At 51.5% G+C, this 27,971-nt stretch overlaps 1 protein-coding gene across 1 annotated transcript; it reads right to left on the bottom strand.

Moving 5' to 3' along the window:
- Positions 1-195: 195 nt before the first annotated feature.
- AS3MT (arsenite methyltransferase) lies at positions 196-27,845 on the bottom strand. Its single transcript, XM_065407677.1, has 11 exons — positions 27,789-27,845; positions 27,000-27,040; positions 24,748-24,875; positions 23,756-23,906; positions 22,194-22,330; positions 17,865-17,934; positions 16,546-16,627; positions 14,458-14,589; positions 11,916-12,058; positions 11,088-11,222; positions 196-513 (listed from the first exon to the last, which is right to left on the bottom strand). Coding segments are annotated over exons 1-11 (1,119 nt in total). The 5' UTR covers positions 27,790-27,845; the 3' UTR covers positions 196-414.
- Between the last annotated feature and the right edge of the window lie 126 nt (positions 27,846-27,971).

Below are 27,971 nucleotides of genomic sequence, written 5' to 3'. Positions count from 1 at the left end.
GTCTCAAATGGCCTCAGTAAATAATTTTGATCCCTGGGATCCAGCCTCATCAGAGCCCATTCTGAGTTAGACAAAGCACTGGTCAGTTTCATGCCCCTGCAGTTAACTAGGTCCCATTAGATCTTCCTCGTGGCTTGAACAGAGCTGGGTTTGCTCTGAACAATTAACATGGCGCGTACAAAAGAACCCGCTATCTTCTGATTGCAGCCATGCACCAGGGCTGGAGCCTGGGGGACAGCTGGGGTTTATTTCATCTCATTCCGCAGTACCTGCACAGCGCTGCGAAGCCGGGAAGTGCTCAGCTGCGTTACCTACGTTATTAATTTTTAATTGCTGTTCAGCGATGAGTAACAAAACCAGCTCTGATTCTTCAGCCTCTGTTCTGCTGGCTCCTGCTGCTAGACGCTCCGCTTTTCAGCAGCACCCTTTGGGGCCACAGCAGCCCGCTGGCTTGGGAGCAAGGTCCTTTGCTTCCAGCCGCTCCACTAATTGGAATGGATCAACGATCTTTCCCTACAGCAAGGAAACAAAAACAGCACTAAATCAGATTTGAAAGGGCCGGAAAGGCTGCCACTGCCAGGTGGTTTTCCCTGGCGCTGGGAGGAGGGCTGTGAATTCCTGGGAATCTCCCCATTGTCCCACCATCATGGAGCCCCCCCCCCCCCCAAGTATTGCTAGCGCCCTCTCTCTGGCTGAGCAGGACTGGATGGGACCCCTTCCTGTGCTTGTCCAGCCCCCTCTTCAACTGGCTGGCGAGCTCATACCCGGACCCTTCCTGCCATCCCGTTCCCACAGCTTTTTAACATGGATCTGATTGCTGGGCACTCACAGAGCCACCTCCCTCTGTTCCCCTCCCACTCCTCATAAAGCCACATATCTTCCTCTGAGCCTCGCAACAGCTGCCCCACCGGCACAGGGTGAGTCACAAACGTCAGCCCCAGGGGCCCAGCCACGGGGATTTTGTGCCACTGAGCTAGTTGGCTGGCGGCTGTATGCTCCTGTGGGCAGGGACCGTGTTGGCCGCGCTGTAGCGTACAACCCAGAGGACGCTGTCAGCAACCAGACAAACCATAACACTGCTACCTCCACTGCATCAGCGCTCAAGCTAAGCAGGCTGGGGTGAGGTCAGTCCTTAGATGGGCGCCCTCCAAGTATCAGTCACAGCGGTGGTGGTGCGGCAGTAACTGGCACCCTTCCCTCTCCCATACTTACTTCTCACAAGAGCATATGGGACTGCCAGCCAATCCTATTGTGGGTAACTGCACCCCGCATATTTCAGCAGCCCTGCTGATTCTACTGGATACAACCACCTGTTCTGCTGCCTGTCCTGCACCATCACAGGGGACTGCTCAGATCCTTACGTGGCCTGCAGCGTTCCACCCCAGAGGTAGCTGCATGGGCAATGGGAGTCCCATGAGGATGGAGAGTGCGACACTGCACAGCCTATTGGCAGCTCTGTCAATCAACGATGACGCTCTCCAAATCCGACTGTTCAGATTCCCGCCTGGGAGGAGTGCCCCAGACCACAGCAACATGCAGGGCTGAGCCAAACCCACAGTGCTCTCTTTCGGTTCATGGAGGGGAATCCAGTCCCAGTAGGAAAAGGAGAGGTGCTGGGGGAAGTTTGTCTCAGCAGGAAGGAAGCAGGAAGCCAAACTGTAACATCAGCCACTGCCATCTAGGTGCTAAGCTCCTAGCCAGGTGCAATATCCCCCTGAGAGGAGAGGGGACATTAGCAGGCCACAGGGCTGAAGGAATTTGAATTCTTCACCCACTGCGTGGGCCAGAGTTAGGGTGCTGGAGAAAGCTGATTGGTTTGGAAAGCTCAGCCCGGGGTCTCAGGCACCAGCCGAAAGTCCAGGAGGGGAACGCTGCAGGGAAAGGTGAACCCAACCCGGTTCCCATTGCAGGGGGAGGAGCTGTAATTTCCTTACACGTTTCTGTTAATAGGAGGGTTTGTAAAAAGAATCTCCCCCCCCCCCCCCCCCCGGCCCGCCCTTTGAGAGTTAACCCAGCCAATCTCCCCTCCCCCCAATGTGCCCTGGCCCTCGCACTGTGAAGTCTGGGGTTTCCTTGTTTCAGTTATTAACAGTCTCCCCGCCCCGGGCGGAGGGAGGTACATCGCAGATGCCAACCCCATGTCAGCCCCTGCCACCCACAGCATCAGCAGATGTGGAAATCTCTTTTGCTTCTGCTTTTGAAGCCCGTAAGGCATCACTTTTTTGAGCTTTTCTCTGCGACCAGGAGGGCTAGAAACATCTCTTTGTAAATAAAAGCGGAGAATCACCTGCCTCCGGGAGCTGAGGCTTTAAGCAAAACATCAAATATTGCAAGGCTAGCAATAAAATCACTAGAGCTGGCAAGACTGCCGAGATGGGTACGAAGTGGTGAAGTGACTTAGCCAAGGCAGCACAGGGAGGCGGTGGCAAAGTCAGGAATAGATTCTAGCCTGCCTGGCTCCCATGCCTGTACTGGTATCATCCTTCCTCCCTTTAAAGTACAGAGGTCCTTTAGCCCTACCCTACGATCAAGGCTTGAAGAAAGCTTCTCCTAGCTGCTTTCCCAGCCTCCCCGGGTTGTTCTGGCTAATTAGCCATGAGCTATCACCAGTGGCATTAGCCTCTGCTCCACTTGCAGATCCCTGCCATTGCTGGCTGGCCAGTAAGCACACCTTGATTCTTTCGTTAGCGGAGAACTAACCCTTAGCCCACTGCACCAGCTGCGCGTCAGACAATACTGGCAAAAATACACTCCTGGAAAGAAATCCACAAAGAACCTCCCTCCCCTCCCCACAATGCCATCCTTAGCTGGGGCTCCTGGGGCATGATATCTGCACCCAGTTACAAATGATCTGTGGGGCTTTGCTTTGCTTAGTTGCCACGAAGAGACAGAGAAAGAAAAAATGTGCCTGTGCCTTTAAGAAACAACTCCACCACCCGTGCCAAATGCGGCAAGGTCAGCGATTATGAAGCCCCCAGTCCCTTGAGCACATTCCTTTCTGCAAAGGGCTTATCTTTCCCCTCCGATAAGCCCCGCAGCCTATCAGCCACCTGCATCAGCTCTCCAATTCACTTGAATATTTTCAGTGCTGTGCATGAGATCTGGCCTCCTATGCTCCCAGGGGGAGGCTGGGAGGTTTTTAATGGTCCAGCCTGTCATTCCCAAGCGTGATGAATGTGAGAGCCTTTCACAGGATGCCAAGGAAATTCCAGTCCCCAGGGCATCATTGTTTTCTTTTTTTTAAACCAGTCTGGCCTTAACAGAGAGAGGAATCTACGGCAGGGCTACAGCAGACACTCAGGGGCAAATGGATCATCAGGGTCAGATGGTTCTGAAGGGGCTGAAAGGCAAGGTCAGGGAAGCTCCCACAAAGGTGTGTAAGTTCAGGAGCAAAATCTAATGGTTAGAACCAGGGACTGGTAAGAAAAATATCTGGTGCTATTCCCACCTCTGCAGCCACGTGACCTTAGGCAAGTTGCTGCCCCACTCTGTGCCTCAGTTTCCCCATCTGTACAAATGGAGGTGATGCAACTCACCCTTCTCCCAAGAACTGTATGAGGGTTAATTCACGTTTGTACAGCACTCAGACAGTCATGGACAGGAGTCTCCAGAGAAGTGCAAAGTACAGGGGGGTTGAGTTTCAGAGGCACCGAAAGTCCGTGGGAGTTGGGTGCTTGACTTCCATCTGTGCCTCTGAGAATCTCCCCCCAGCTCCCTACAAACAGTTTGTTTCAGAAGAATGGAAAGTCACCCACTTGGTGCCCAGCTCAAAACAAACGAACCCTGGGTGAACGGATTCAGGGAGCATCAGGCCGGGGAGCTCATTCGCTAAAAAGAAAACGGATGGAGTGTATTTATGGAGAGAATCATGAACATCCCGCTCCTCAGCCCACTCCTGCAAACACCTCCGGGATGGTTTAATTGGCCTTTCAAACAAGCTAAGGGGCTTTCAGAAAGAGTTAATAAACAGCAGCGAAGAAGGGCCCAGCAGCTCTAATTTACTGACCTTCCCAAGAGTCTGACTGTGTCCGGCACAAGAAACTACTAAGGAAACAACAGCCTCGCAATCAGGACGTCCACAGTGGAGCGCTTTGCCCACATTTACTCACACCGCTCCCGCGGTGAGGAGCAGCAAAGCCTTGGTAGGGATGAGTCAGAAGAGAGAATTGCTGCCTCTCTGCCTACAAAGGTTACCCACAGGGGCCATATTGGCACCAGTCCCGCTTAATGAACCGGATTCATCCTCAGGGCCACGCCACTGCCTGCCTCAGAACATGGGAGCTCTCGAGCAAAGCTGTGAGGTGCTGAAATCTGAGCCAGAACTAAAGGAGGACTGGACTTTTATATAGATAACTAAACGATCCAGTTATCAATTACTGCCCGCTCAGACAGACTAGACCTGGCAAATTCCTATGGACATTTGCACATGAACAGCTATTTAAATTTGTGACAACCAAAAGGGGTTTGTGAGAAACTACAGAGGAGCCAAACAAAGCGTATAGCAATAATACGACAGCATCCCATACTACAGATCCCTTGTGGCGTCTGGGGATCAGGATAGCACTGCTTTTGCAGGGAGTGGGCCAGTAAGATGGCAGAGGAGGGGCGTTGTTTCTAAACGACGGGTATGTCTACATCGCAATCAGGAGTGTGGCTGCAGCTCGTGTAGACATACCCAAGTAGCTTTAAACCAGCTGGCTCATGTCCCAAAGCAGTGAAGCCGGGCGGCACAAGCCCACCAGGGACCCGGAGTACTTACTCAGGCAGGGAGCCTGTGCTGCTGTGGTTTCACTGCTATTGGCACTCCCTCCAGCTAGATTAAAGCTGCTCAAGTATGTCTACACATGCTGCTGCAATCACCGCTCTGACTGCAGCGTAGACAGAAACAAGGAAGTGTTCTGAGAAAGTGTATCAGCAGAGGGCTGGCTGGCACTAGAGCTAAAGCGAGGGGCCCAGCCCAGTACACAGCAGGGACTGAACGTGGGGGACTCCCCGATTGGCCCCAGCCTGCAGGCATCAGCACCCTGGGGGTTAACAAGTGCTGACTCATTGCCATCAGTAGCCATCTAACGGAGGGAGCTAGGGTTAGAGACAGAGACACGCTAAGGGAAGAAACCCTGGGCCCAGCCCAGTCTGGGGAGAAAGTTTAGGCAGGGGTTGATACGGCATTATTTTTGCAATTACCTTGTTACTAACCCAGACTACAAAGAGGGGTGATGCTTTTCTGGCTCTCTGCTGAACGTGCAGCTGTTGCATATAGGGCCTGAAAACAAAAGACAAGCTGCAAAGCCAGTGTCCCCCTCCCCACAACACTCTTGGCAGTTTCGGTAGCCTCCCCTCCAATAGACTGAAAACATCCAGAGAAAAGCAATGGTAGTTGTGACTGATGGGACCTATCTAATGACTCAATGGAGCAGTGAACAGTTATAGGCACCGCAGGGCAGATTCTAGAGGCAGGACAGCAGGCCCCCCAGGTGTCAATTTCCAGGCAATACTGCCACACAGCTGTGTCACTGGGCTTTTTTCCCCCTCCTCTGATTGGCTGGCCATTTTTGCTCCACCCTTACTGGCTGGTCATTTTTTTTCTTTTGGCTTGGCTGGTGGGAGGGTGGTGTTGCCAGAAGTGTTTTCCGGGTGATAAAACAGCGAGAGCTCCTCCTGCAACAGGGCTTTGAATATTACTATGGTGAGATTAAGGGCAAAATTCTGTACCAAACTCTGGGCGGGGAGACCCCTGTCTCCATGCAGAGCCACACGGATGCGGGGGTCTGGCCACCTAGAGCTGACGGCATGAGCGAGGCCTAAGTTCTAGGCGAGAAAGGAGAAGAGATTTCCCTGACACACAAGGCAGGGGATAGCGATCATCAAGCCATCTATCCATATTTTGACAGCATCCGATATTGCTAGGAAAATTAATGAAGCAGAACGGAAGGACCTGCAAAGGAGGCAGGGTGCTCTCGGGGCTAACTGAGCTCAAAATTAAGGGTTTGTTTAAAAAAAGAAAAGAAAAGAAAAGACGATCGGTTAAATATTTCCACGGAGCTCCTGGCCTGCACAGTGCTTTACCCCACGAAACCCCGATACGGTCCCTGCCCTGAAAAGCGAGGTTCAGATCTGCTAGGCACTTAGTGCCTCAACTCCCATCGGCTCCCCACTCCGGGGTCAGGCCCTAAATTAAAGAAATGTAAGAAATGACGACAACAAAGGGGGGAAGGTTCCAATTAAAATAGCGTGATCGATATATGCAATGCTTGTGTAACCCTTCTGCCAGGTGGAGCCGGCAGTAACCAGGGCCGGGTTCGGTATCTAGGGGTTCCTTTTCAACAATACAACACAAAACCGGCTCGAGCCCCCACCCAGTGACCTGGGACAATTACACAGCACGCCCTGGGCGCCTCTAAGAGGCAATACTGCCCCTCTCGCAAGCACAGAGTCTGAGTGTACCAAAACCTTTTAATAAAAGGAGGGAAGTAACAGCATTCATTTGGGAAAACACTGCAACTAGGGCTCATAAACATAAACCATGAGCCCTCAGGTTCTTAAGTCCAGCAACCCAAACGTGCCCGCCCCTTCTCTGCACCCCACTCACAGTCGCTGTCCTTGGCCAGTGCAGACCCAGAGTTCAGAGGTTCATCCGCAGAGTTCACCTCCCACCCTGGGTGGAAGGCGGGGGGGGGGGGGTGTCAGGAGGCACCCTTACATGCTCCCCTGCTCGGGCACTCACTCGTCGCCCCAACAGACGATTGCTGCACCTCTCTGCGGGGCTCAGTTCTGGCCCTCTCCACCAGCCGCCCACCTGGCCACTCGCCAAGATGTCTTCATGGCCCCCCCACTTAACACAGCTCTCAGTGATTACAACTGTTAGTGGGGGGAGCCTCACTGCTGGTGCACACTTGCAATACACACACTGTCCCAAAGTAAGTCTAATACTTAGACCTAGGTATCAGTGATTTCAGGTCTGCAGTGTAACAAGACTCTCAATGGAGTCTAAATTAGCTCTTTTATTATACCGTGGAGAGGGGAAGGGTCAAATGGGGTCTAGGACCCTTAAACAGGGCCCACACCACTAGGTGCAAGTACCTGTCCCCAGCCTCTCTCAACTCATTGGGCTTTGGAACCCACGTTCTCTGCCTAGCGAGTGCCGTTCAGTTGAGGGGGAGTCCCTCCATCGGGGTAGGCCAGGTACAGTTCTGCTGTGAACCTCAGGGCCCTGCTCGGCTGGCGAACGGGCCCCTTTGCTTTAAGTGCCCAATGGCAGGTCGTTATAAGGAGGACAGAGCCTACGGAACATCACTGCAAACAAACCTCCCTCCAGTACAGCCCTTCATCTGAAAAACATCTCCTGCTTGGAGAATGAGAAGAACATTCTCCCCTCCCCCAGCACACCCAAGGCCACACTTCTAGGACACACAGCTGCTTGGCTTTATCATCTTCCCCTATCAATTATTCCCATTTCACGGACTCGCGCAGGTCTAAGGACTTGTCAGCCCATCTGCAGGCTGAAGGGAAGGTGACAGGAGGAGAAGAGCAGTTTTCAGCAGATAAAGCAGCTCTAAGCTGTGGAGTCAGGGTTGGCAGGCTAGGGTCAACCTCCCATGAGCAAGCTGGATATGCATCTGCATGGGATGTGGGTGGGGCAGCGAGCTGGCTTTCAGGAATGAAAGAGCATGCTGCAAAAAAAATAGCACACGCTAACCCTAAATTAACAACAGCCTCCTACATGGGGCCACATGTTACTGGGGAATTGGCCTCTCAGCTCCCTCTCCCGAGTCAGAGCTCCAGAAAAGTCTCCTTGTGCTGCCCTGAGCTTCCCATGACCGATCTGAAAGCACGGGGGGGGGGGGGGTTCCCTCACGCCAGATCAGCACTCTGATTTCCCCCTCCCCGCAGCTCAGAGATGTGCATTAGCGCCTGGCAAAGCATCCCCGTTTCACACGCTCCTAAACATTTCTCCTTAAGGATCCCAAGCTGGCATCACAGTCTTAATTCCTGTACTTAAACCTCTTTCACTATTAACTCTTCAGGCTTTAACGGTGTAGTAAGATGAGGCCCTGAAACAAACTCTTGTGTCAGAGGCCCAGTCTGAGGCCTGAAGCCTGAACCAAAGTACTTCCAGGCATTACTAAGCAAAAGCTGGGTTGTGAGCCAGAGGCAGGCCCCGCTCACAGAAGGTGGCGAGAAGAGGGTTGTTAGAAGCAGGTGCATTCACATATAAGTGCTAATAAGAGGAACTTGTGCCAAGATGGCACCTGGACAGCCCGATACAAGGACATTCCACAGACATAACAAGGAACAGGCAGGTGCATCTTAAAGACGGTCAAAAGGACAGCATGATGGATAGATCTGTTTGTTTGAAACAACATGATCAAAGGGGGAGACAGCACCCTAATGAGCCAAGGGGCTGTACCTCAATACGTCAGTAGGGATGAGTAATCTGTCCTGTAACTGTATAAAAGTAGGTCCCGGAGTGCGTGTCTTTGTCTGGCCTAGGGGGCAGTGGAAAGTCCCGCCACTGACTGAGACAGTCCATTGCCAGGGGGCACATATTCGTAGTATGTCCTGTAGAGTCTATAGGAAACTATTACTGTGCTTCGTTTAACAATAACCTGGCTCGGGTTCCTTCGTACCTTACTAGAGTCTCTGGTCTTTGGGGGTTCTCTCAGGGTTTGCTGCGCAGAGCTGGGGCAGCACACAGAGGGAACACGCACGCAGCCGACTGTTACCATCATCGAACGAGAGCAGAGCACCACACCGGTAGCGACGGACAACAAACGGCGCATTCAAACGCACGAGGATCTCACGGTTTGTGGAGCTGCTTTAGCCCCAATGGATCCCAAAGCACGTTGCAAACTGCAGCTAATACAGATGATCTGCAGGGAGCCAGGCAAGGGGGCGGGGATAGCTCAGTGGTTTGAGCATTGGCCTGCTAAACCCAGGGTTGTGAGTTCAACCCTTGAGGGGGCCACTTAGGGATCTGGGGCAAAAATCTGTCAGGGACAGTACTTGGTCCTGCTGTGAAGGCAGGGGACTGGACTCAATGACCTTTCAGGGTCCCTTCCAGCTCTATGAGATAGGGATATCTCCATATATTAGTTCAGCCACCTCTGGCTGGGAGGGAAGGTGCAGATATGCAATAGCACTAGATTATAATTTAGGACAGGAAGTGAATGCTGTAGCCAACTGAAATTACAGGGGGAATTTTGCAAGGCAGACTGTGATTAACCCACCATACAGAGGTTAACACTCTGGTACTTTGGAAAAATTCCTTGGCTTCTGTGACGCACTGTTGGTCAGGACCTCGGGTTTATTAGCATCTCCAGCAGCACAGCGCCCCCTAGCACCAAATTTCGGCATTGGGACAGCACCCCCTACCACTAGGCTAGGTCATAGGGTCCACACTGAGAGGGAAAAGCTCCCCCGGCTGAGTCACCAGCATCCCTTCCTACAGCAAGAGATAATCGCAGGGATTTCCGATCTCCTTCCCTCATGAGCCCAATTCATCGCTGGGGTAACTCCCTTGAGGGCCCCTGGGGCTGTGTTTACTCTAGTTCCAGGGAGCATCAATAATGCAGTTCAGCAAGGAAGCCGTAACACTGTTTGCAGGTTCAACGGGAGCAGCGGAACAGCGAGGACTGAGTGCTGCTCAGCGGGAAGCAGCTCCTCTCTGCTCACAGGCCCCACCCCCGGCTCCTGGCAAAGCAAAGAGGATTCCCAGTCCTGGCTTTACACACATGCCAAGAGCCAAGAGCTCTCTGCCTGTCCCACCAGCCACTGCCACAGAGGCAGACGCTTCCTAAGTCGAATCACAGCACTTTCTTTAGGCTGGCTGGAGCTCACATTCGATCAAAGGGGGAATAATGCCAGCACCCCCCCTGCCAGGGCCATGGATGGCAGACGGGCTTAGGCTGTATTTGCTTAAGAGTCGCTACGGCACTCCCCTGGCTGTACAGGGAGGATACGTGTCTGCTTCTGGGCAAACCTCCCACCTTCCCAAGCGGTCCCTGTGTTGGCAGGCTCAGTGGAGCGGCCAAGGAGGGAATGAAGCTTGGAAAAAATCCTTCCGGCCCCTAGACGGGCTCCTTCAAGTCACACCGAAGTCTGTGCTGGACCTGCTCAGTGGAGAACAGCAGAGATCAGGGCTGCCAGGCTGGTACCTCTCCCCAGCACTGAATTCTGGATTGAAAAGAGACGCCTTCTCTGAGCCAGGTCTGCCAGAGAGAAGTCATTCTTTGATGTCCACAACACCCTCCAGAGGGTCTCAGCTAATTCAACCACAACCTCCTCCGAGGTCTGGAAACAAAGGCCTAGAGAGAAAAAAGCAACCTGTCCAAGGCCACAGTGCGGGTCAGCCAGAGAAGAAGCCAGAACTCCCACTTTCCAGTAATGCCTATCCTTAGACGGCCCATCAGGAAAAAGTCAGCTTAAAGTCTAGAACTATCTAGGATGCAGTTATGAGCTGTACCAACATTCTGTGACACCTTCTGTTCCAGAACATCCCAGGGTGCTTTGCAACTTCGACTGACGTGCAAAGTAATCCTTATATAATTAGACACACCTGGAATAAATTCTTTTGTTTGTGCATGGATGGAGCAAATTGTATTTCATTTGCACTCCCTCCCCCCGCATCCTAATCCATCAGACCCTGCGCAGCTTCAAACCACCGCCTCTGTTAGCCAGAGTGGGGTTAGCCCTGCTTATCACCAGAGAAGCTGACTCCGAGCCTTGCTCCTACCAGACTTTGATTTGGAGAACTGCCTTGGCTAACTGTAGGGCTCTGCATGGCTACACCTGAGCTGGGAAGGGCCCCACATCCAGACATGGGACAGGGAGGGGGAAGGAGGGAAAATTTGGGAGTTGGTTTGGCCCAGCTCTGCTCTGAGCCGGTCCCAGTTTGCCAGGAGCTGGACATCCAATGGGACCAGCTGATGCCATGAACTCTCCCCACTACCAGCCTCCATTCAGACCCCAACTGGATTATTCACTGGCACATGTCATATGAAGCAGGGACACTGAAGCCAGGAAAATCTGCCCATGTGGCATGAACAGGGAGACCCTTAGGTATAGCAGCTGCCCAGCTTGTCACTAACCTTTGCTTTTGCAGGACAACAGCCCCCAGGTGCCGGCGCCCTCCCTGCAGCCAGTCGGATCAGGAACTCCTCGGCAAACCTGGAGCTCCGTAAAATGGCTGCAGTTTCTGCATCCACTTCCACGACGTCCCCTTCCTGGGAAACAGAGGGGATGTCACACACAGCCGAGAAGAACGTGGCAGGACCCAGCACCCACCACGCTGCCAGCTCTGTAGTGAGAGGGGGAGCGCGCTAGGGGCATGAGCGTTTGCAATGCTGAAGGGAAGCCATCGAAGCAGGAGTCCCCCCAGCGCAGTAGCTCTGCAAACAACCCCACTGACTGCTCATAGTCACTTTGGGATCTAATTCAGAATCACGCTGCTTCTTTTCCCCAGGCCCTCCTTTGATTTGCCCCGATCAAAACCACAGGCCTGGCCTCTCTACTCCCCTCCCCATTCATCCTGTGCTGGCCTCTTCTCGGTCCCATCACACAAACTTGCCGCTAGTGGCGCAAGAGCCTTCTTCTCTGCAGCTCCCGCCATCTGGAACAGCCCCCCCGTGTCTGGCCAACCTCTCTCCATTCCCTGCCACTCTTCCCCTGCGTTGAGTGTTTCCACGGTACAGGATGCAGCTCGATAAAGCTGCGTTGCTGTATTTAGGACCCCCTCCGCTCGAGGCCCCGTCTGTACAGGGCTGCTGAGCAGCAGGCGGGGCCACGCTGCAATCACAGAGTGCAGAAGGGGAAGTGTAAGCAGAGCCATGAGCTCTGGGCTTGGAGATCCAGCGCGGAGGTGCAGTAAAGCTGACACAGGCATGGCGATTAACTACGCCTGGGGGGCTTCCCTGTACCTTGAATGTGAAACTGGCATCAAACTCCAGCTCTTTCTCATGCCCAGTGATCCCGCCGTTGTAAATGACCTGGCACCGCTCGGCCGGGCCTTTCTTGGGTACTTTGAAGAGACGGAAAGTCGCAGAGACAAACTGACAGTCACCTGAAAGCAAAACACCAGGTGATCTTACACTGTTTAGTTCAGTATTAACCCACCTCTCCCAGCACCACAGTAATGAAGCATCTTCTCAGCACTGCGGGATTTCTCCACCCAGCGCCTCTGGGAGTCTGGCAATATCACTGTCCCCTTTTTACAGATGGGGAAACTGAGGTACAGAGTGAGGTAGTGATTTGCCATTGGTCACCTGATGAAACTGTGGCAGAGGTGGGATCAGTGCCCATCTCTCCCAGGCCACAGTCTAGGGCAGTGGTCTCCAAACCTTTTATGCCCCAAATCACTTTTTTAATTTAAGGGCAACCCAGGATCTACCCCGCCCCTTCCCCAAGGCCCCGCCCCGCTCACTCCATCATCCCAACTCTCCATCACTCGCTCTCCCCCACCCTCACTCACTTTCACCGGGTTGGGGCAGGGGGGTGGGGGTCTGGAGGGGGTGTGGGCTCCGGGCTGGGGCCGAGGGGTTTGCAGTGTGGGAGCGGGCTCTGGACTGAGCCTGGGGCAGGGGGTAAGGGTGAAGGAGGGGGTGAGGTAGACTGCAAGCTCTGGGAGGGAGTTTGGGTGCAGGAGCAGGTCGGCTCTGGGAGGGGGTCAGGGATGGGGGTTGGAGTGCTGGCTCTGGGCGGGGGGGGTCATGGCTGGGGCAGGGTTGCAGAAGGGGGCTCAGGGCTGGGGTTTGGGGTACAGGCTCTGGGAGGGGGCTCAGGGCTGGGGGTTGGGGTACAGGAGGGGGTTTGGGGTGCTGGCTCTGGGAGAGGGCTCAGGGCTGGGGGTTGGGGTACAGGAGGGGGTTTGGGGTGCTGGCTCTGGGAGAGGGCTCAGGGGCTGAGGTGCGGCCTCCCACCAGGCGGCACATACTGTGGGCGGCTCCCAGGCGGCGGCGCAGCAAGGCTAAGGCAGGCTTCCTGCCTGCACTGGCCCCACGCTGTTCCCAGAAGGGGCCAACACGCCCCTGTTGCCAGGGGGGGTGGGGCACATGGCTCCAAGTGCTGCCCCTCTCTGCCAGCACCACCCCCCTCAGCTCCCATTGGCTACAGTGCCCCATTTCCGGCCAATGGGAGCTACAGGGGCAGTACTTGCAGGCAGGAGCAGCGTGATAAGACACCTGCCCTTTCTCTCCCCCTCTCCCACCATGGGGCCGCAGGGCTGCGCTGGCCGCTTCCGGGAGCGGTGTGGGGCCGGGGCAGGCAGGGAGCGAGCCTGCCTTAGCGGCAGTCCCGCACACCACCAGAGATCGCGATCAACTGGGAGAGTCTCTAGGATCGACCAGTCGATCACATTTGACCGGTTGGTGACCACTGGTCTAGGGCCTGAACTGCATAGAACAGTGATGGCAGACTAGTGAGAAAGCTGCTATGCAACTCAAGTACTTCTAAGGAGACGTCTGCACAGCAGCTGGGAAGTGTCATTTCCAGCTCAGGGAGATGAGCACGTACCAACTATGCATAGCTGTGGTGGGACGGACGAGCCGCCTGAGTACGTACCTAGGGTCTTGGAGGGGATCATACTCCAGCGGCAAGCCTCACGCATCAGTACCATTGTTCATTAAACTCCAGTCACTTCGTTCTTACAGTTGGTGATGTGTGAGAGGGAAACCACCCCATGTGACTCTCAGATCCCAGGCTAAGTTTGTAGGGCTAGCAGCTAGAAAAGCCAGCAGTTTGGATCTGGAAGCACTCACCCCCAAACATGGCCCCTCATGATAGGTCCCACTTGTCAGAGAATGGAAGAAAACTTTAAACAGTGGCCGCATTCCATTCCACACCTGGCTGAGTTCCACTGAGGGCTGGAGTGATCCCTACCTACCTCTCAGGGGTGCTGAGAGGCAGAATTGCTGCCTGGAAGGTGATCTGAGATCCTAGGACAAAGGGTGCTGTGGAAGGGCAAACTTGTTGCTAGAGACAAACAGCACATTGCTCTGGTTCATCCTGTGCTTTCTCACAGCCGTATTATGGGCTGGAGTATTTAGTCTTTTCTATTCTTGGGCTTAAAAAAAAAAAAAAAAAGCCCCAATTGTCTCTCTTCTACATTTACATTTCCTATCGCCCACAGCAAGGTCTAGTGTCGGTGCTATCAAACGAAGTCAAGGCTCACTGGGGTTGTGGTCAATGGCGCGCTCCCCGCTCAAGCACTTGCTGCAGACGACAGCACATGTAGATTGCAAGCTCTGCGGGGCAGGGACCGCCTTTTTATTTTGTGTTTTTACAGAGCCAAACGCAGTGGGGGCCCTGGTCCATCAGTGGGGCTTCCGGGGTATGTCTGGTAGACAGACTCTTGCTGCCTGAGGCTACACCACTTTGCTTTATCCTAGAGCAGGACCATGGAACCCCAGCCCGTACTGCTAGGGCGGACCAGGGGTCGATGCTCTGCCCATGGCACTCACTCACCGACGACGCTCTCCAGTTCTTTGTTATTGATGGTTATTCGGCTTGCGGTCACCAAGCGCGGTGGGCAGAATCCAACTTCCTCAGCAATTCTGTAGAGGTCCTTCCACCACAGGGCTCCTCCCAGGCACTCGCCTATGATCACAGAGTAATTACACGCATCGTGCAGCCAGCCACGCCAGGGCACAGTGAGTGGCACACAGCCTGCTGTCAGGTTTTTAATAGGGCTGTCGATTAATCGCAGTTAACTCACGCAATTAACTCAAAAAAATTATTTGTGATTAATCACAGTTTTAATCGCACTGTTAAACAATAGAATACCAATTGAAACTTATTAAATATTTTGGATGTTTTTCTACATTTTCAAATACATTGTATTCTGTGTTGTAACTGAAATCACAGAGTATATTATTTTTTATTATAGATATTTGCACTATAAAAATGATAAACAAAATAAATCGTATTTTTTCAATTCACCTCATACAAGTACTGTAGTGCAATCTCTTTGTCGTGAAAGTGCAACTTACAAATGTAGTTTTTTTGTGTTACATAACTGCACTCAAAAACAAAACAAAGTAAAACTTCAGACTCTACAAGTCCACTTAGTCCTACTTCTTGTTCAGCCAATCGCTAAGACAAACAAGTTTGTTTACATTTACAGGAGATAATGCTGCCCTCTTCTTATTTACAATGACACCAGAAAGTGAGAACAGGCATTTGCATGGCACTTTTGTAGCCAGCACTGCAAGGTATTTACGTACCAGATATGCTAAACATTCGTACGCCCCTTCATGCTTCGGCCACCATTCCAGAAGACGTGCTTCCATGCTCGTGACGTTTGTTAAAAAAATAATGCATTAATTAAATTTGTGACTGAACTCCTTGGGGGAGAATTGTATGTCTCCTGCTCTGTTTTACCCACATTCTGACATACATTTCATGTTATAGCAGTCTCGGATGATGACCCAGTACATGTTGTTCATTTTAAGAACACTTTCACTGCAGATTTGACAAAACGCAAAGAAGGTACCAATGTGAGATTTCTAAAGATAGCCACAGCACTCGACCCAAGGTTTAAGAATCTGAAGTGCCTTCCAAAATCTGAGAGGGACAAGGTGTGGAGCATGCTTTCAGAAGTCTTAAAAGAGCAACAGTCTGATAAGGAAACTTCAGAACCCTAACGACCCAAAAAGAAAATCAACCTTCTGCTGGTGGCATCTGACTCATGATGAAAATGAACATGCGTTGGTCTGCACTGCTTTGGATTGTTATCGAGCAGAAGCTGTCATCAGCAATGACACATGTCCCCTGGAATGGTTGAAGCATGAAGGGACATATGAATCTTTAGCGCATCTGTCACGTAAATATCTTGCGATGCTGGCTACAACAGTGCCATGAGAACGCCTGTTCTCACTTTCAGGTGACATTGTAAACAAGAAGCAGGCAATATTATCTCCTACAAATGTAAACAAACTTGTTTGTCTGAGCGACTGGCTGAACAAGAAGTAGGACTGAGTGGACTTGCAGGCTCTAAAATTTTACATTGTTTTATTTTTGAATACAGTTTTTTTGTATATAATTCTACATTTGTAAGTTCAACTTTCATGATAAAGAGACTGCACTACAGTACTTGTATTAAGTGAATTGCAAAATACTATTTCTTTTGCTTTTTACAGTGCAAATACTTGTAATAAAAAATAAATATAAAGTGAGCACTGTGCACTTTGTATTCTGTGTTGTAACTGAAATCAATATATTTTAAAATGTAGAAAACATCCACAAATATTTAAATAAATGGTATTCTATTATTGTTTGACATAGCGCGATTAATCGCGATTCATTTTTTTAATCACTTGACAGCCCTAGTGAGCCGCAGCGCATGATGGGACAGGGCATTCTGGGAAATTCTATCAGTTCTGGGTAGAGATCTCATTCGGGAAAGTTTAAGGGTATCAGTTCAGGTTCCCAGGCACCTGGGACACAAGAGGCAGCATGTGGGGAGGGGATCCTTCTAACCAGATTCCTAACTCCCAGCCTCCAGCTCACACCACTAGTCCTCATTGCCTCAAGTCAGGTAAGAAAATCACTCACCCCAGAGGACCCTGTGTTTCCTGATGTCCTCAGGCAGGTCACAGCTGGCATAGACATCGCTGAAATACATCTCTCCGCCAGCCTGGAAAAGAGCAATGCCACAGCAAGAGCTAAAAATGACACCAGCCCTTGATAGGGACAGTGTTTGCCAGAGAACACAGACAGGCCAGCTCGGCCGGGGCTGCCCTTGCCAGCAACGCGATTGTCTATTCCAGAGCTAGTGTGTCTGCCCGAGCATTCCTGGCCAGCGCACTCAGACAGCCCAATTAGTCAAGGTCTCCAAGGTAATCAATTAAGAGCAACAACCCCTCTGCCCCACCACCTTTGGCTCTACCCAGATTAAATTCCACCATCACCCTCATTTTGTTTCATAAGCTGAGTGTGAACATGGTGCTCGGGGACGGAGGGGCTGAGATCACAGGCACATTGCAGACAGGTGCTGGGCAAGATTCCCTGACAGCTCTGGCAATACAGCCCAATCCTGCCCTGCAGCACCCCCTGCTGGCCCAGTCCTGGGGCACCCCCTCAACCTGTCCGTCTGGGCCTCATGGGCAAAGACTTCCAATTGTGATCTACTATTTGATGGTGGAGAGGACATGGACAAAAGGAGAGCAAGGGAGCAAAGCAGTCACTACACTGCATCAGACCAATGGTCCATCTAGACCAGTATCCCGTCTCTGGCAGTGGCCAGTACCACTGCTTCAGAGGAAGGTGGGAAAATGGACAGTTACGGAACAATCTGCCTAGAAAGGGAGTCGCTCATCACCCGCTCATCAGTTAGCAGCTGGCTTCTCCTTTCATCATTCATATAAACATCTATCCGTTTCTTGGACTCTCCTAAGCTCTTGACTTCAGTGATACCTTGTGGCAATGAGTTCTGCAAGTTAACTGATCATCATGCTAAAAAGTATTCCAATCTTTAATGTGTTGTTGTTCTGTGTCACTGGTCGCCCCCCTGGTTTATAACAATGGGAGAACAGATGCCCATTGTTAGTCTGAGTATCTCTATTGCCTCCCTACTGTCATGCAGGGTGAAATCCTGCCAGCTTGAAGATAAAGGCAAAACTCCCACCGACTTCAATGAAGCCAGGATCTCCCTTTCCCTCCCCGCTCTCTCAGCCCCAGAATTCTTCTTCTCTCCTCATATGGAAATCTCTCTGGGCCTGTGTTGCGTTTTGCTGCCTGTCTGTTGACCCCTCGCACCCCAAAAGGCAGGATGGGATCCAGTGTTGCTCCCCAAACCCCATCATGATCTCTCTCTCTCTCTCTCTCTCTCACACGCACACACACACACAGCGCATGCCCTGCTCTGGGGTTACCTTTAGCACTCGATAGGCCTCCTGCAGGACTGCTCTCTTATCAGGCGAGAGGTTAATCACGCAGTTTGAGCTAGACAGGAGATAAAAGCCCAGTGAGGCACCAGGAGGAGGAAAGCAATGTGGGTTTTAGTCAGGCTAGAACAAATGGCTAGGCCTGACCTTGCAGCTGGGCCGCAGCTTTTGATCTGGAACACTGGCAGGAGTAACAGATGCCTGGACACCTTTCACATCCCCCAGAGGAGACTGGAGGGTCCTCAGCCATCCTTCAGCAAGGCTCAAGGCTTTCACCCTCCCTCCCCTCCCCCCCAGCTCCCTGTCCCGACTGCCCAGACCCCTATCCACACCCCCGCCTCCTGACAGGCCCCCCAGGACTCCCACACCTATCCAACCCACCGGTTACCTGTACCCTGACGGCTCCCCCCACCCCCCAGAACCTCCACCCCATCCAACCGCCTCCTGCTCCCTGTCTTCTAACTGCCCCCCAGGACCTCCTATCCCTTATCCAACCCCACCGCTCCCCGCCCCCTTACCATGCCACTCAGAGTGGCAGGACTGGCTTATTGGAAAGCCTGGGAGGTGGGTCGGCGCAAGCCACGCAGCCCAGCAGGAGCATTGGGCCAGAGTGCTCCCCGCGCGGCAGCGTGGCTGCGGGGGAGGGGGGACAGCAGGGGAGGGGCCGGGGGCTAGCCTCCCTGGCCCGGAGCTCAGGGGTGGGGCAGGACAGTCCCGCGGGCCGGATGTGGCCTGTGGGCCGTAGTTTGCCCACCTCTGTACTAGGGGCAAGGCCCCATGAGCTTAGACTGCATCTGCTTGGGGCTCTAGAGGTGTTACCAGGGGTGAAAATAACTTAAAGGACTTACCGGTATGCAGGGCAGCCAGCGTCCTGAGCAAGGGGGGGGGGGGGCAGCTCTGGGCCCCTGGAAGGGGCGGGGCCTCAGGTGGAAGGGGCAGGGCTGGGGCCAGACTCCACCAGCCAGCCCTTCAGCACTGTACAGCCTGTGCTGCCTGGGGCTCCGGTGGCAATCTAAAGGGCCTGGGGCTCCAGCCGCTGCCGGGGTAACAGCCGGAGCCCCAGGCCCTTTAAATTGCCACCGGAACCCCAGGCTAGCAGCAGTGTTCGCTGGGAGCCCCGGGCCCTTTTAAATCGCCAGGCCCTGGGACAGCTGCCCCTTTCCCCCCCACCCCGTCAGCGGCCCTGCTGGTATGGTGCTTAAAGCGCTGCTGCGGCCCGTACTAGCGGCCACTTTCTTACCAGTACATCGTACCGGCCCGTACTGGCTTACTTTCACCTCTGGGTGTTACCTCACTACAAATACTAGACTAGAAACTAGCCTTAAACAGGAGTGAAACTGACACTTTCAAGTCACTTTCACAGTATTGCCAATCCCAAATGTTCAAAAATCATGAGATTATGTAAAAATAACAGATTTGGGGTTCTTTTTATTTGCCTTCTGCTTTTTGAGCCTTTAGGGTGCACTAGGGTCACATTTTGAAGTTTCTCCACAGCCACAAGGACTAGAAACTTCATTTTCTTTAAGAATGAAGGCTGAAATCATCACATATCCACTTGACTCCAGGAGCTGGGGCTTTAAGGAAAACAATTATCATGAGACTCATGACAAAATCATGAGAGTTGGCAGCACTGCTTTTACTTCTGTTTAAAGGCTAGTTACTTTCCAGAAGGCTCTTAAACACAACACTACAGCGACTGAGTTGCAATTCTCACAGGAGAATATTTAAAACCAAACACCAAGAAAATTCTATATTTTAAAGTTGAGGAAAAAAATAGACTTCTGAGGTATCTCAGGGCCACTGCAGGCAGGAAAGGAAAATAAACAGGCATGGGAGCTCTGGGCAGCTCTTCCTTTAGAAAGAAAGTTGGAGGGTCAAATCTTCTAGTCCTTAATCAACTAAAACTTCTGTCATCAGTGCCTCCACTCATAGATATAAACATCACAGTGTGGTCAATAACTATACACTTCATACTTAAATATCTGAGCCATCTTATCCAGAGTTACACAACTTACATGCATTGGCTCAGGGCATATTCTGAACAGTGCTGAGCACACAGCTGGTGCCCAGTGAATAATGCAAATCATGACAATAATCTTTGACTTTATGGACTCTGTGGATGCAGTTTCTGTTCTTTGTTCTGGAATTGGCCTGATTACAGCTGAGACCCTAAGAATTTGAGGCATAAACACATCTGATACTCATACAGCCCTTTCTCATTCCTTCCTTTTATCAGACTCAACAAAAAATGACTGAACAAAATGGTTTTCAGTTAAAATGTAAAATTGCACAGGAGCCATTGCTGTACAGCCCAGCATGGGGGAGAACCTGTCACCCCTCGGGAGTTAAGTGATTTCCTCTCATCTGACTCTCATTCTCCATCCTTCCTAACCTCGGTGATGCTTTTCATGCTGTCAACCATGGCATCCATCCTGGGACCCTTTCAGAGAACTGGCCGCCTTGGTTTTGCTCCCATCTATCAAAGTCCTCTTGTTTTTGCAGCACGCAGCAGAGGCAGAGGGAGGGGGGGGCTGGTCTGCTGGATAGGGAGCTAGCCCTGAAAGACCTGGGTTCTACCCCCCACCCCCCCACTGGATTTCCTCTCTGACCCCAGGCCAGTGCTTTAAGGACAGAATTTCAAACGCTTTTAGGCACCCAAAGATGCAGCTAGGCATCTAATGGGGTTTACAAAACACCTAACCTTCTAAGTGCATTTGAAACTCTCACTAGGTGCCTAAATACCTTTGAAAAGCTGGCCTTTAGTCTGTGTGTGCCTCAGTGCCCCATCTGTAAAATGGGGATAATAGCATTGCTCTACCTCCCCGAGGGGCTGGGAGGGAAATAGATTAGACATTGTGAGGCGCAGCCTCAGATACTACGGTGATGGGGCCACATAAGTAGTACAGATAGAGCAGGAACTTCTCTATACACTGCTAGCCATTCCCTGGGTTTGACCCCTTCTTTTCATCTATGCCCCCAAATCTCCCCCTTTTCTGAACACAACCTAGGCTCAGTGCTTTGTTGTATTTTTTCTGAGACCCCTGTGTTCCCTCTAAAACAACCCCTCCCTTCCCCCCCTCCCCATAGAGGGATTCCTCTTTTAATTGACCATTTTGATTATCACTACAAAAGTTTTTTTCCTGTTGATAATGGGTCGTCTTAATTAATTAGCCTCTTAGAACTGGTATGACATCTTCTCTGTATGTATATATATATATATATATACTCTTATTATATGGTCCATTCTATGCATCCGACGAAGTGGGTTGTAGCCCACGAAAGCTTATGCTCAAATAAATTTGTTAGTCTCTACGGTGCCACAAGTACTCCTGCTCTTTTACAGGCTAAACTTCCAGATCCTTAATTTAATCACCAGCCCTTTCTTATCTTAATCACCCTGCCTCTGTCCCTAAACAAAATACTGACTCCCTGCCCCAGGGGCACCTCCCCTCTGCAAAACTTACGTTTCACACTAATGCTGTGCTGTAGTTAAGAGCTCCACCTGGGAGCTTGCACACCTCTTGTATGAAACTCGGGGGCGGGGGGGACTCCTGCCCTCCCCAGCCCCTCCTAACTGGTGCCCTTGGGTAATACCATCACCTGAAATTACTAAAAATGAAGCATCAGATCATTTTTCACCCTTTTGGCCGGCCCTTTATTTACTGCATCCCATGGACAGTGAAACCAGTCTGGCCAATTTAACATGTGCGTCTAGTCAGTTTTACTTTCTGATCCTCATGTACTAACCCACTGCTGTAGTGTCCCTGCTGCAAACACTGCAGACTTAGGGCTGTTTAAATGCTAACACAAAACTGTTTCCATTGAGCATCTGAAAAAAGGAAATCAAACACAGGGACATTTCTAGTCATCTTACATTCTGTTAAACTTTGGGCCAGATGTTAACTTGGCATTTTCCCTTCAATAATTACAGCTAAAGCCAATGACTCTGTTGGACAAGGGTCAAGGACATTCGATTAGAGGCATCAATAAATGGAACAAGTCTGATCTGCCTCCTATCCCCAGCCCTATCCTGGGCTCTGAGACCCCACATGGTTTGAGACTATGTTTCATTTTTTAGTTTGACTGGATCCAGCCACCTGTCCTTTCTGTGGGCATGGTTTGTTTGAATGACACAAAACTCCAGCCAGGTACCCAGGCCTCAGATTAGTGTTTACGGTATATTTCTTCAGTGTACATCCCTGAACTGAAACCCAAAGAGTTAAAACTTTGGGCAGGGACATGATTCACTGATGCACAAGAAACAAGTACCTAACCTATTGTATAGACCCCTGCAGGAGCTCTGAGAATGGTACTCACATAACTATATCATAACTCTCGTCTTTAAGGCCAGCATCTCCCAGCTTTTCCATGTAGCCATGGATGAAGTCCACGTTAGGCACCTGGTAGCCAAATTTCTTCATGTGATAGTCAACGTGCTTCTTTGCCACTTCTACCTGGAGGAGGGAAACAAACAAGCAGGCTGTAAACTACATAAACTCTTTAAGGTGTTTCTAAAGTCTCTTCCCCTTCATGCGCCAGAGGACCCACATATTCTCATTAGGGCCCTAAGCATCTCCCTTTATTTCCCCCCAACCCCAGCCATTTTGAGTCCTAGATCATGGCTACCAAATCTCCTGGCCAAAGAAGAACAGATGGGATTCCATACAGAGACCAACAAATGGCAAGACCAAGTCTCGTACTGGCCAGGGACAGGGTGGGTGGGGAGTGTCTCTATTTGATCAACAAAGCGTGGGACTGGCAAAGACTTTTGATCAACGTAGAGCCCAGCAAGGGGCTGTGCACGTTGTCTTCACCACAGCACTCTCTGGGAAGGTAGGGAAGAGACCAGCACTCATACCAGTGTCTCATGCCTGATGGTGCAGGGTATTATCCCTGTGAGACGATAAATAGCAAAATACATTTACCCCATTTCCACACACAGGTCTCTAACAGGGCTAGAAGAAGCTGAGAATGGGGAAATTACTTCTCTCAGTGACTCTATCAAAGGCAGGATTCTCAATGACCAAGCAGCTAAAAAACAATCATTCAGTGCCTTGCATTACGGGTACTTAAACTCGACCCACACGTGCACTGCATTAAACCTTGTAGCTTGCATGAAGATAAGATTATTAAAGCTAAGGTTACTATCTGCGTGCAGCTGAACCCCCTACACCGGACAGTCCCCATATACCAAAGGATCAACTTTGAACTCTAAGCACCATGCATAGAATATAGAATCATAGAATATCAGGGTTGGAAGGGACCTCAGGAGGTCATCTAGTCCAACCCCCTGCTCAAAGCAGGACCAATTCCCAACTAAATCATCCCAGCCAGGGCTTTGTCAAGCCGGGCCTTAAAAACCTCCAAGGAAGGAGACTCCACCACCTCCCTAGGTAACGCATTCCAGTGCTTCACCACCCTCCTAGTGAAATAGTGTTTCCTAATATCCAACCTAGACCTCCCCCACTGCAACTTGAGACCATTGCTCCTTGTTCTGTCATCTGCCACCACTGAGAACAGCCGAGTTCCATCCTCTTTGGAACCCCCTTTCAGGTAGTTGAAGGCTGCTATCAAATCCCCCCTCATTCTTCTCTTCTGGAGACTAAACAATCCCAGTTCCCTCAGCCTCTCCTCATAAGTCATGCGCTCCAGACCCCTAATCATTTTTGTTGCCCTCCGCTGGACTCTTTCCAATTTTTCCACATCCTTCTTGTAGTGTGGGGCCCAAAACTGGACACGGTACTCCAGATGAGGCCTCACCAATGTCGAATAAATGCAGTTCCGCCTTGGTGGGAAGAAGTTATTTTCGCTTCCAAAGCTGAGAACCATGAAGATAAAGACCTGGACTTTGATTACCACTATTCAATTCGGAAACATACCTGGGCGTCGGTCATGTCTATTCCAGTGACATGCCCTTTCTCCCCAACTAGTTTACTCAGCATATAGCAATCCCTGCCACTTCCACTCCCCAGATCCAATATCCAACAGGTCTCCAGGCACTCTGGGATCACCAGGCCGCAGCCATAGTACCTGAGGGAAGAAACTCTCAAGATCAGTGATTCTGGAACCACGGGGTCTCACCAACCTCAGCATGCAAGGGAAGGTCATTTTCAGATGGGGTGGAGGAAAACGTGTCATGGAGAGCAAATCATCAGGAACACCCAACTCACATATGCAGATATGGATTAATTAAGCCTCGCTGCTTATCTCCATTTTATATTGGGCAAACTGAGGCACTCAGATGTGTGATCTGCCCAAAGGCTCTTGGTGAACAAAGACAATGACAGGCCAAGGAAATCGTTTTCTGATCGAACATCCTGTAGCCAGACCTTGGAGATTAGAGCAAAGGTTTTTAATGGATTTCTGATCGGGGATATATGAACTATAAGGAGAGTGACAGTTTTATGTCTATTAGCTTATCTTTTCATCTCCAGATTTGAATGGCCAGGGTTTATGGGGAGCTTTTTACCTTTAATGTTCTTTCTGTTAATTTTTCCTAACATTTGCTGCTCATTGTAACTTTAAATTAATGACTTTGTGTGTAGAAATGGTTACGAAGGTTGATTGGAATTAACTGATTCATTTTAAAGCTCCAAACTGTATTAATTTGTTTCTCTCTCATTAATTTGTTCTCTGCATTAATTTGTTTCTCTCTGCCTCTGCTTTTTGGCAGGAATTTCTCCTTTGAGCTGGCAACCTCCAGGCCTCAAGGACTGTGGTGGAGGTAGGCTGCCTCCAGCTGAGAAATTATGAGAGACGTACAAGGATGAACTGGCTACTTTCTTCCCCATTGTATTCCCTGGATAGAGCGACTCCACTGGGCCGAGGCGGTTTCAGTGAGTGAAGCGCTATTAGAGTGTCAGTTCTTTACCTTGACACAACATCATCGTGGACACACTTCAGAGCTTCCTTTATGAATGTGGGCAAAGGCCTGGCCAAGGTGACGCAGGCATTGGTTTGCAGATCCTCTGATTTCTGCAACTCTTTACCATAATAATCCTGAGATGGGAACACAAAAAGTCCATATGTCTCCAGAGCCCACCAGAGCCTACGGATTCTAGTTACCGCCCTGCCCCCACCCCGGGGTTACTCTTGCTCCTCTTTGCAGGGTCAACCAGATCTGCAAGCAGTATTCAAGCTGTGGGCATACCACGGATTTATATAGAGGCAATATGATATTTTCTGTCTTATTTTTTATCCCTTTCCTAATGATTCCCAACACTCTGATAGCATTTTTGACTGCCGCTGCACATTGAGTGGATGTTTTCAGAGCACTATCCACAATGACTCCAAGATCTCTTTCTTGAGTGGTAACAGCTAATTTAGACCCCTTCATTTATATGTATAGTTGGGATTATGTTTTCCAATGTGCATTACTTTACTCATAGGTCATGTTTTCTAGACCTTTAATCATTTTTGTTGCTCTCCTCTGGACTTTCTCCAATTTGTCCACATCTTTCCTGAAATGTGCCACTAGACACAATACTCCCGTTGAGGCCTTATCAGCATGGAGTGGAGCAGAAGAATTACTACTCATGTTTTGCTTACAACACCCCTGCTAATACATCCCAGAATGATGTTTGCTTTTTTTGTTACAGAGTTACACTGTTGACTCATATTTAGCTTGTGATCCACTATGACCCCCAGATCCCTTTCCGCAGTACTGCTTCCTAGGCAGTCATTTCCCATTTTGTATGTGTGCAATTCATTGCTCCTTCTTACGTGGAGTACTTTGCATTTGTCTTTATTGAATTTCATCCTATTGACTTCAGACCATTTCTCCAGTTTGTCCAGATCCTTTTGAATTTTAATCCTATCCTCCAAAGCACTTGCAACCCCTCCCAGCTTGGTATCATCCACAAACTTTATAAGTGTACTCTCTATGCCATTATCTAAATCAATTATGAAGATATTGAAAAGAACCAGACCCAGGACCGATCCCTGCCAGACCCCACTCGTTATGCCCTTCCAGCTTGACTGTGAATCACTGATAACTACTCTCTGGGAACGGTTTTCCAACCAGTTATGCACCCACTCTATAACAACTCCCTCTAGTTTGTATTGCCCTAGTTTGTTTATGAGAAGGTCATGAGAGACAGTATGAAAAGTCTTACTAAAGTCAAGATATACCACGTCTACCGCTTCCTCCCTATCTACGAGGCTTGTTACCTTGTCAAAGAAAGCTGTTAGGTTGGTTCGACATGATTTGTTCTTGACAAATCCATTCTGACTGTTACTTATCCCTTTATCTTCTACCTGTTTGCAAACTGACTACTTGATTATTTGTTCCATTATCTTTCTGAGTACTGAAGCTAAGCTGACTGATCTGTAATTTTCCAGGTTGTCTTCATTCCCCCCCCCCCCCGCCCCCCACTCTTTTTTTTTTTTTTTTTTAAATACATGGGCACTATATTTGCTCTCTTCCAGTCCTCTGGAATCTCTCCTGTCTTCCATGAGCTTTCGAAGATAGTCACTAACGGCCAGTTAGCTCCTTCAGTATTCTCGGATGTATTCCATCAGGGAGGGAGCACTTTGCATGCTGCTATAACCAGGGCTCAGGTATAAGAGGCTTGCGGAGGCTGGGCCTCCCCAAACAGGGCAAGAAATGCTGGATGTGGTGCACCTCCCTTTGGAGGCGGGCCGGCCCCGCTGCCTTTGGAGCGCCACCACCGGAAGCTCCCAAGAAGTGGGGGAGCCACTGGCGCCCAGACTGTGGCCCTGCCGCACTCCACCAGAGCGTGGCCTCTTCCCCGCCAAGGCCTCTCCCCCCGCCCGCTGCTTGTGCCTCACCGGGGGAGGGGTTGGAGAGGCGCGAGCAGCAGGCCAGGGGGACTTTGGTGAAGGAGAGGAGCAAGCAGGGATAGGAAGAGGTGGAGTGGGGCGGCCTGGGGGAGAAGAGGACAAGCGGAAGCAGAGCAGAAGGCGGGGCCACAGTCCAAGCCCCATTCCCACTTCTAGGGAACTTCCGGCATTCGCGCCCAGCCTCCCTGAACACAAGAGCCATGCGCTGCCTATGGCTCAGGTGTAACGTTTGGGGGGAGGGGAGGGCAGCTGGAGTCAATGGGGCAAGCTCCAGTGCAGGGTAGGCCCTAGCAGTGCCCTCTACTTCATCCCAGCTCTTACCTGCACCTCTCTGTAAATCTGCTCTCCAGACGGGGCAGCCACTGCAAGGAGAACAACCAGAAGCCTGAGTCAGGGGACCTGATGCTACAGTGATGGGTGCCAGCCTTGCAGAGCCGCCCAGAGGATTCAGGGGGCCTGGGGCAAAGCGGGGGAGCTTGTACTCGTCAGGCGGCGCGCCAAGTCTGCGGCGGCGGCATTTCGGCGGCGGGGGGCCCTTCAGTCGCTCCGCGTCTTCGGCAGCACTGAAGGACCCACTGCCAAAATGCCGCCAAAGACCCAGAGCGACTAACGGGCCCCCAGCCGCCGAAGTACCGCCGAAGACCTGGACCGCCGCCGGGTGAGGAAAGGGATTCTCGGCCAGGGCTTGCGGGGCCCCTGTGGGGCCCGGGCCAAATTGCCCCACTTACCCCCCAGGGCGGCCCTGCTGCCTCGAGCCCACATAGAGAGTGGCACCAAGCAAGCACCCCTAACCGCCCAGGGGAATGCTGCGCTGGGGGGACCCCGCAACACCTCCTGGGGGGCAAGCCCCTAGCCCGCAAGACAACCCCTCCTCCCCCCAGAGACCCTCCCCCAACCCTGTCCTGCTGGGACCCCGAGACCCTGTCCTGCTGGGACCCCCTCCCCCACCCCGAGACCCTATCCTGCTGGGACCCCCTCCCACCAGAGACCCAGCCCCGCAAAGACCCCCTCCTCCACCCAGAGACCCCGCCCCCGGCGAAATGCCCCCAGGCGACCCCCAGAGGGCGCTTGGAGGGCCCGGGCCCGGGCCCCTCCCCCAGCGGCGCGTACTGCTCGCGGCGGCGGCTGCTGCTGCACTGACGGACAGCGGACCCTGCGCCCGCCCCGCCCCGCCCCGCGCTAGGCTCCGGGGCGGGCTACGAGAGAGGCGGGACTTCCGCTTCCGGAGGGGGCGGAGCTAGGGAACCCTCCAGGGAGTCACTCCCCCTCCCGCCCATCTCCCTGCCAGCATGA

Source organism: Emys orbicularis, chromosome 7 (assembly GCF_028017835.1).
Source record: "Emys orbicularis isolate rEmyOrb1 chromosome 7, rEmyOrb1.hap1, whole genome shotgun sequence".
Classification (NCBI taxonomy): domain Eukaryota; kingdom Metazoa; phylum Chordata; order Testudines; family Emydidae; genus Emys; species Emys orbicularis.
The sequence above is the reverse complement of the archived record's forward strand: the minus strand, read 5'-3'. Positions and strand labels throughout refer to the sequence as shown.

Excerpts from the sequence above, each read along its gene's own strand:
- AS3MT (XM_065407677.1), bottom strand. Across the intron at positions 17,935-22,193 it reads GAGAGTTATGATATAGTTAT|CTCAAACTGCGTGATTAACC; the intron begins GTGAGTACCATT and ends TCTCCTGTCTAG. Across the intron at positions 11,223-11,915 it reads ATGCCAGTTTCACATTCAAG|GAAGGGGACGTCGTGGAAGT; the intron begins GTACAGGGAAGC and ends TCTGTTTCCCAG.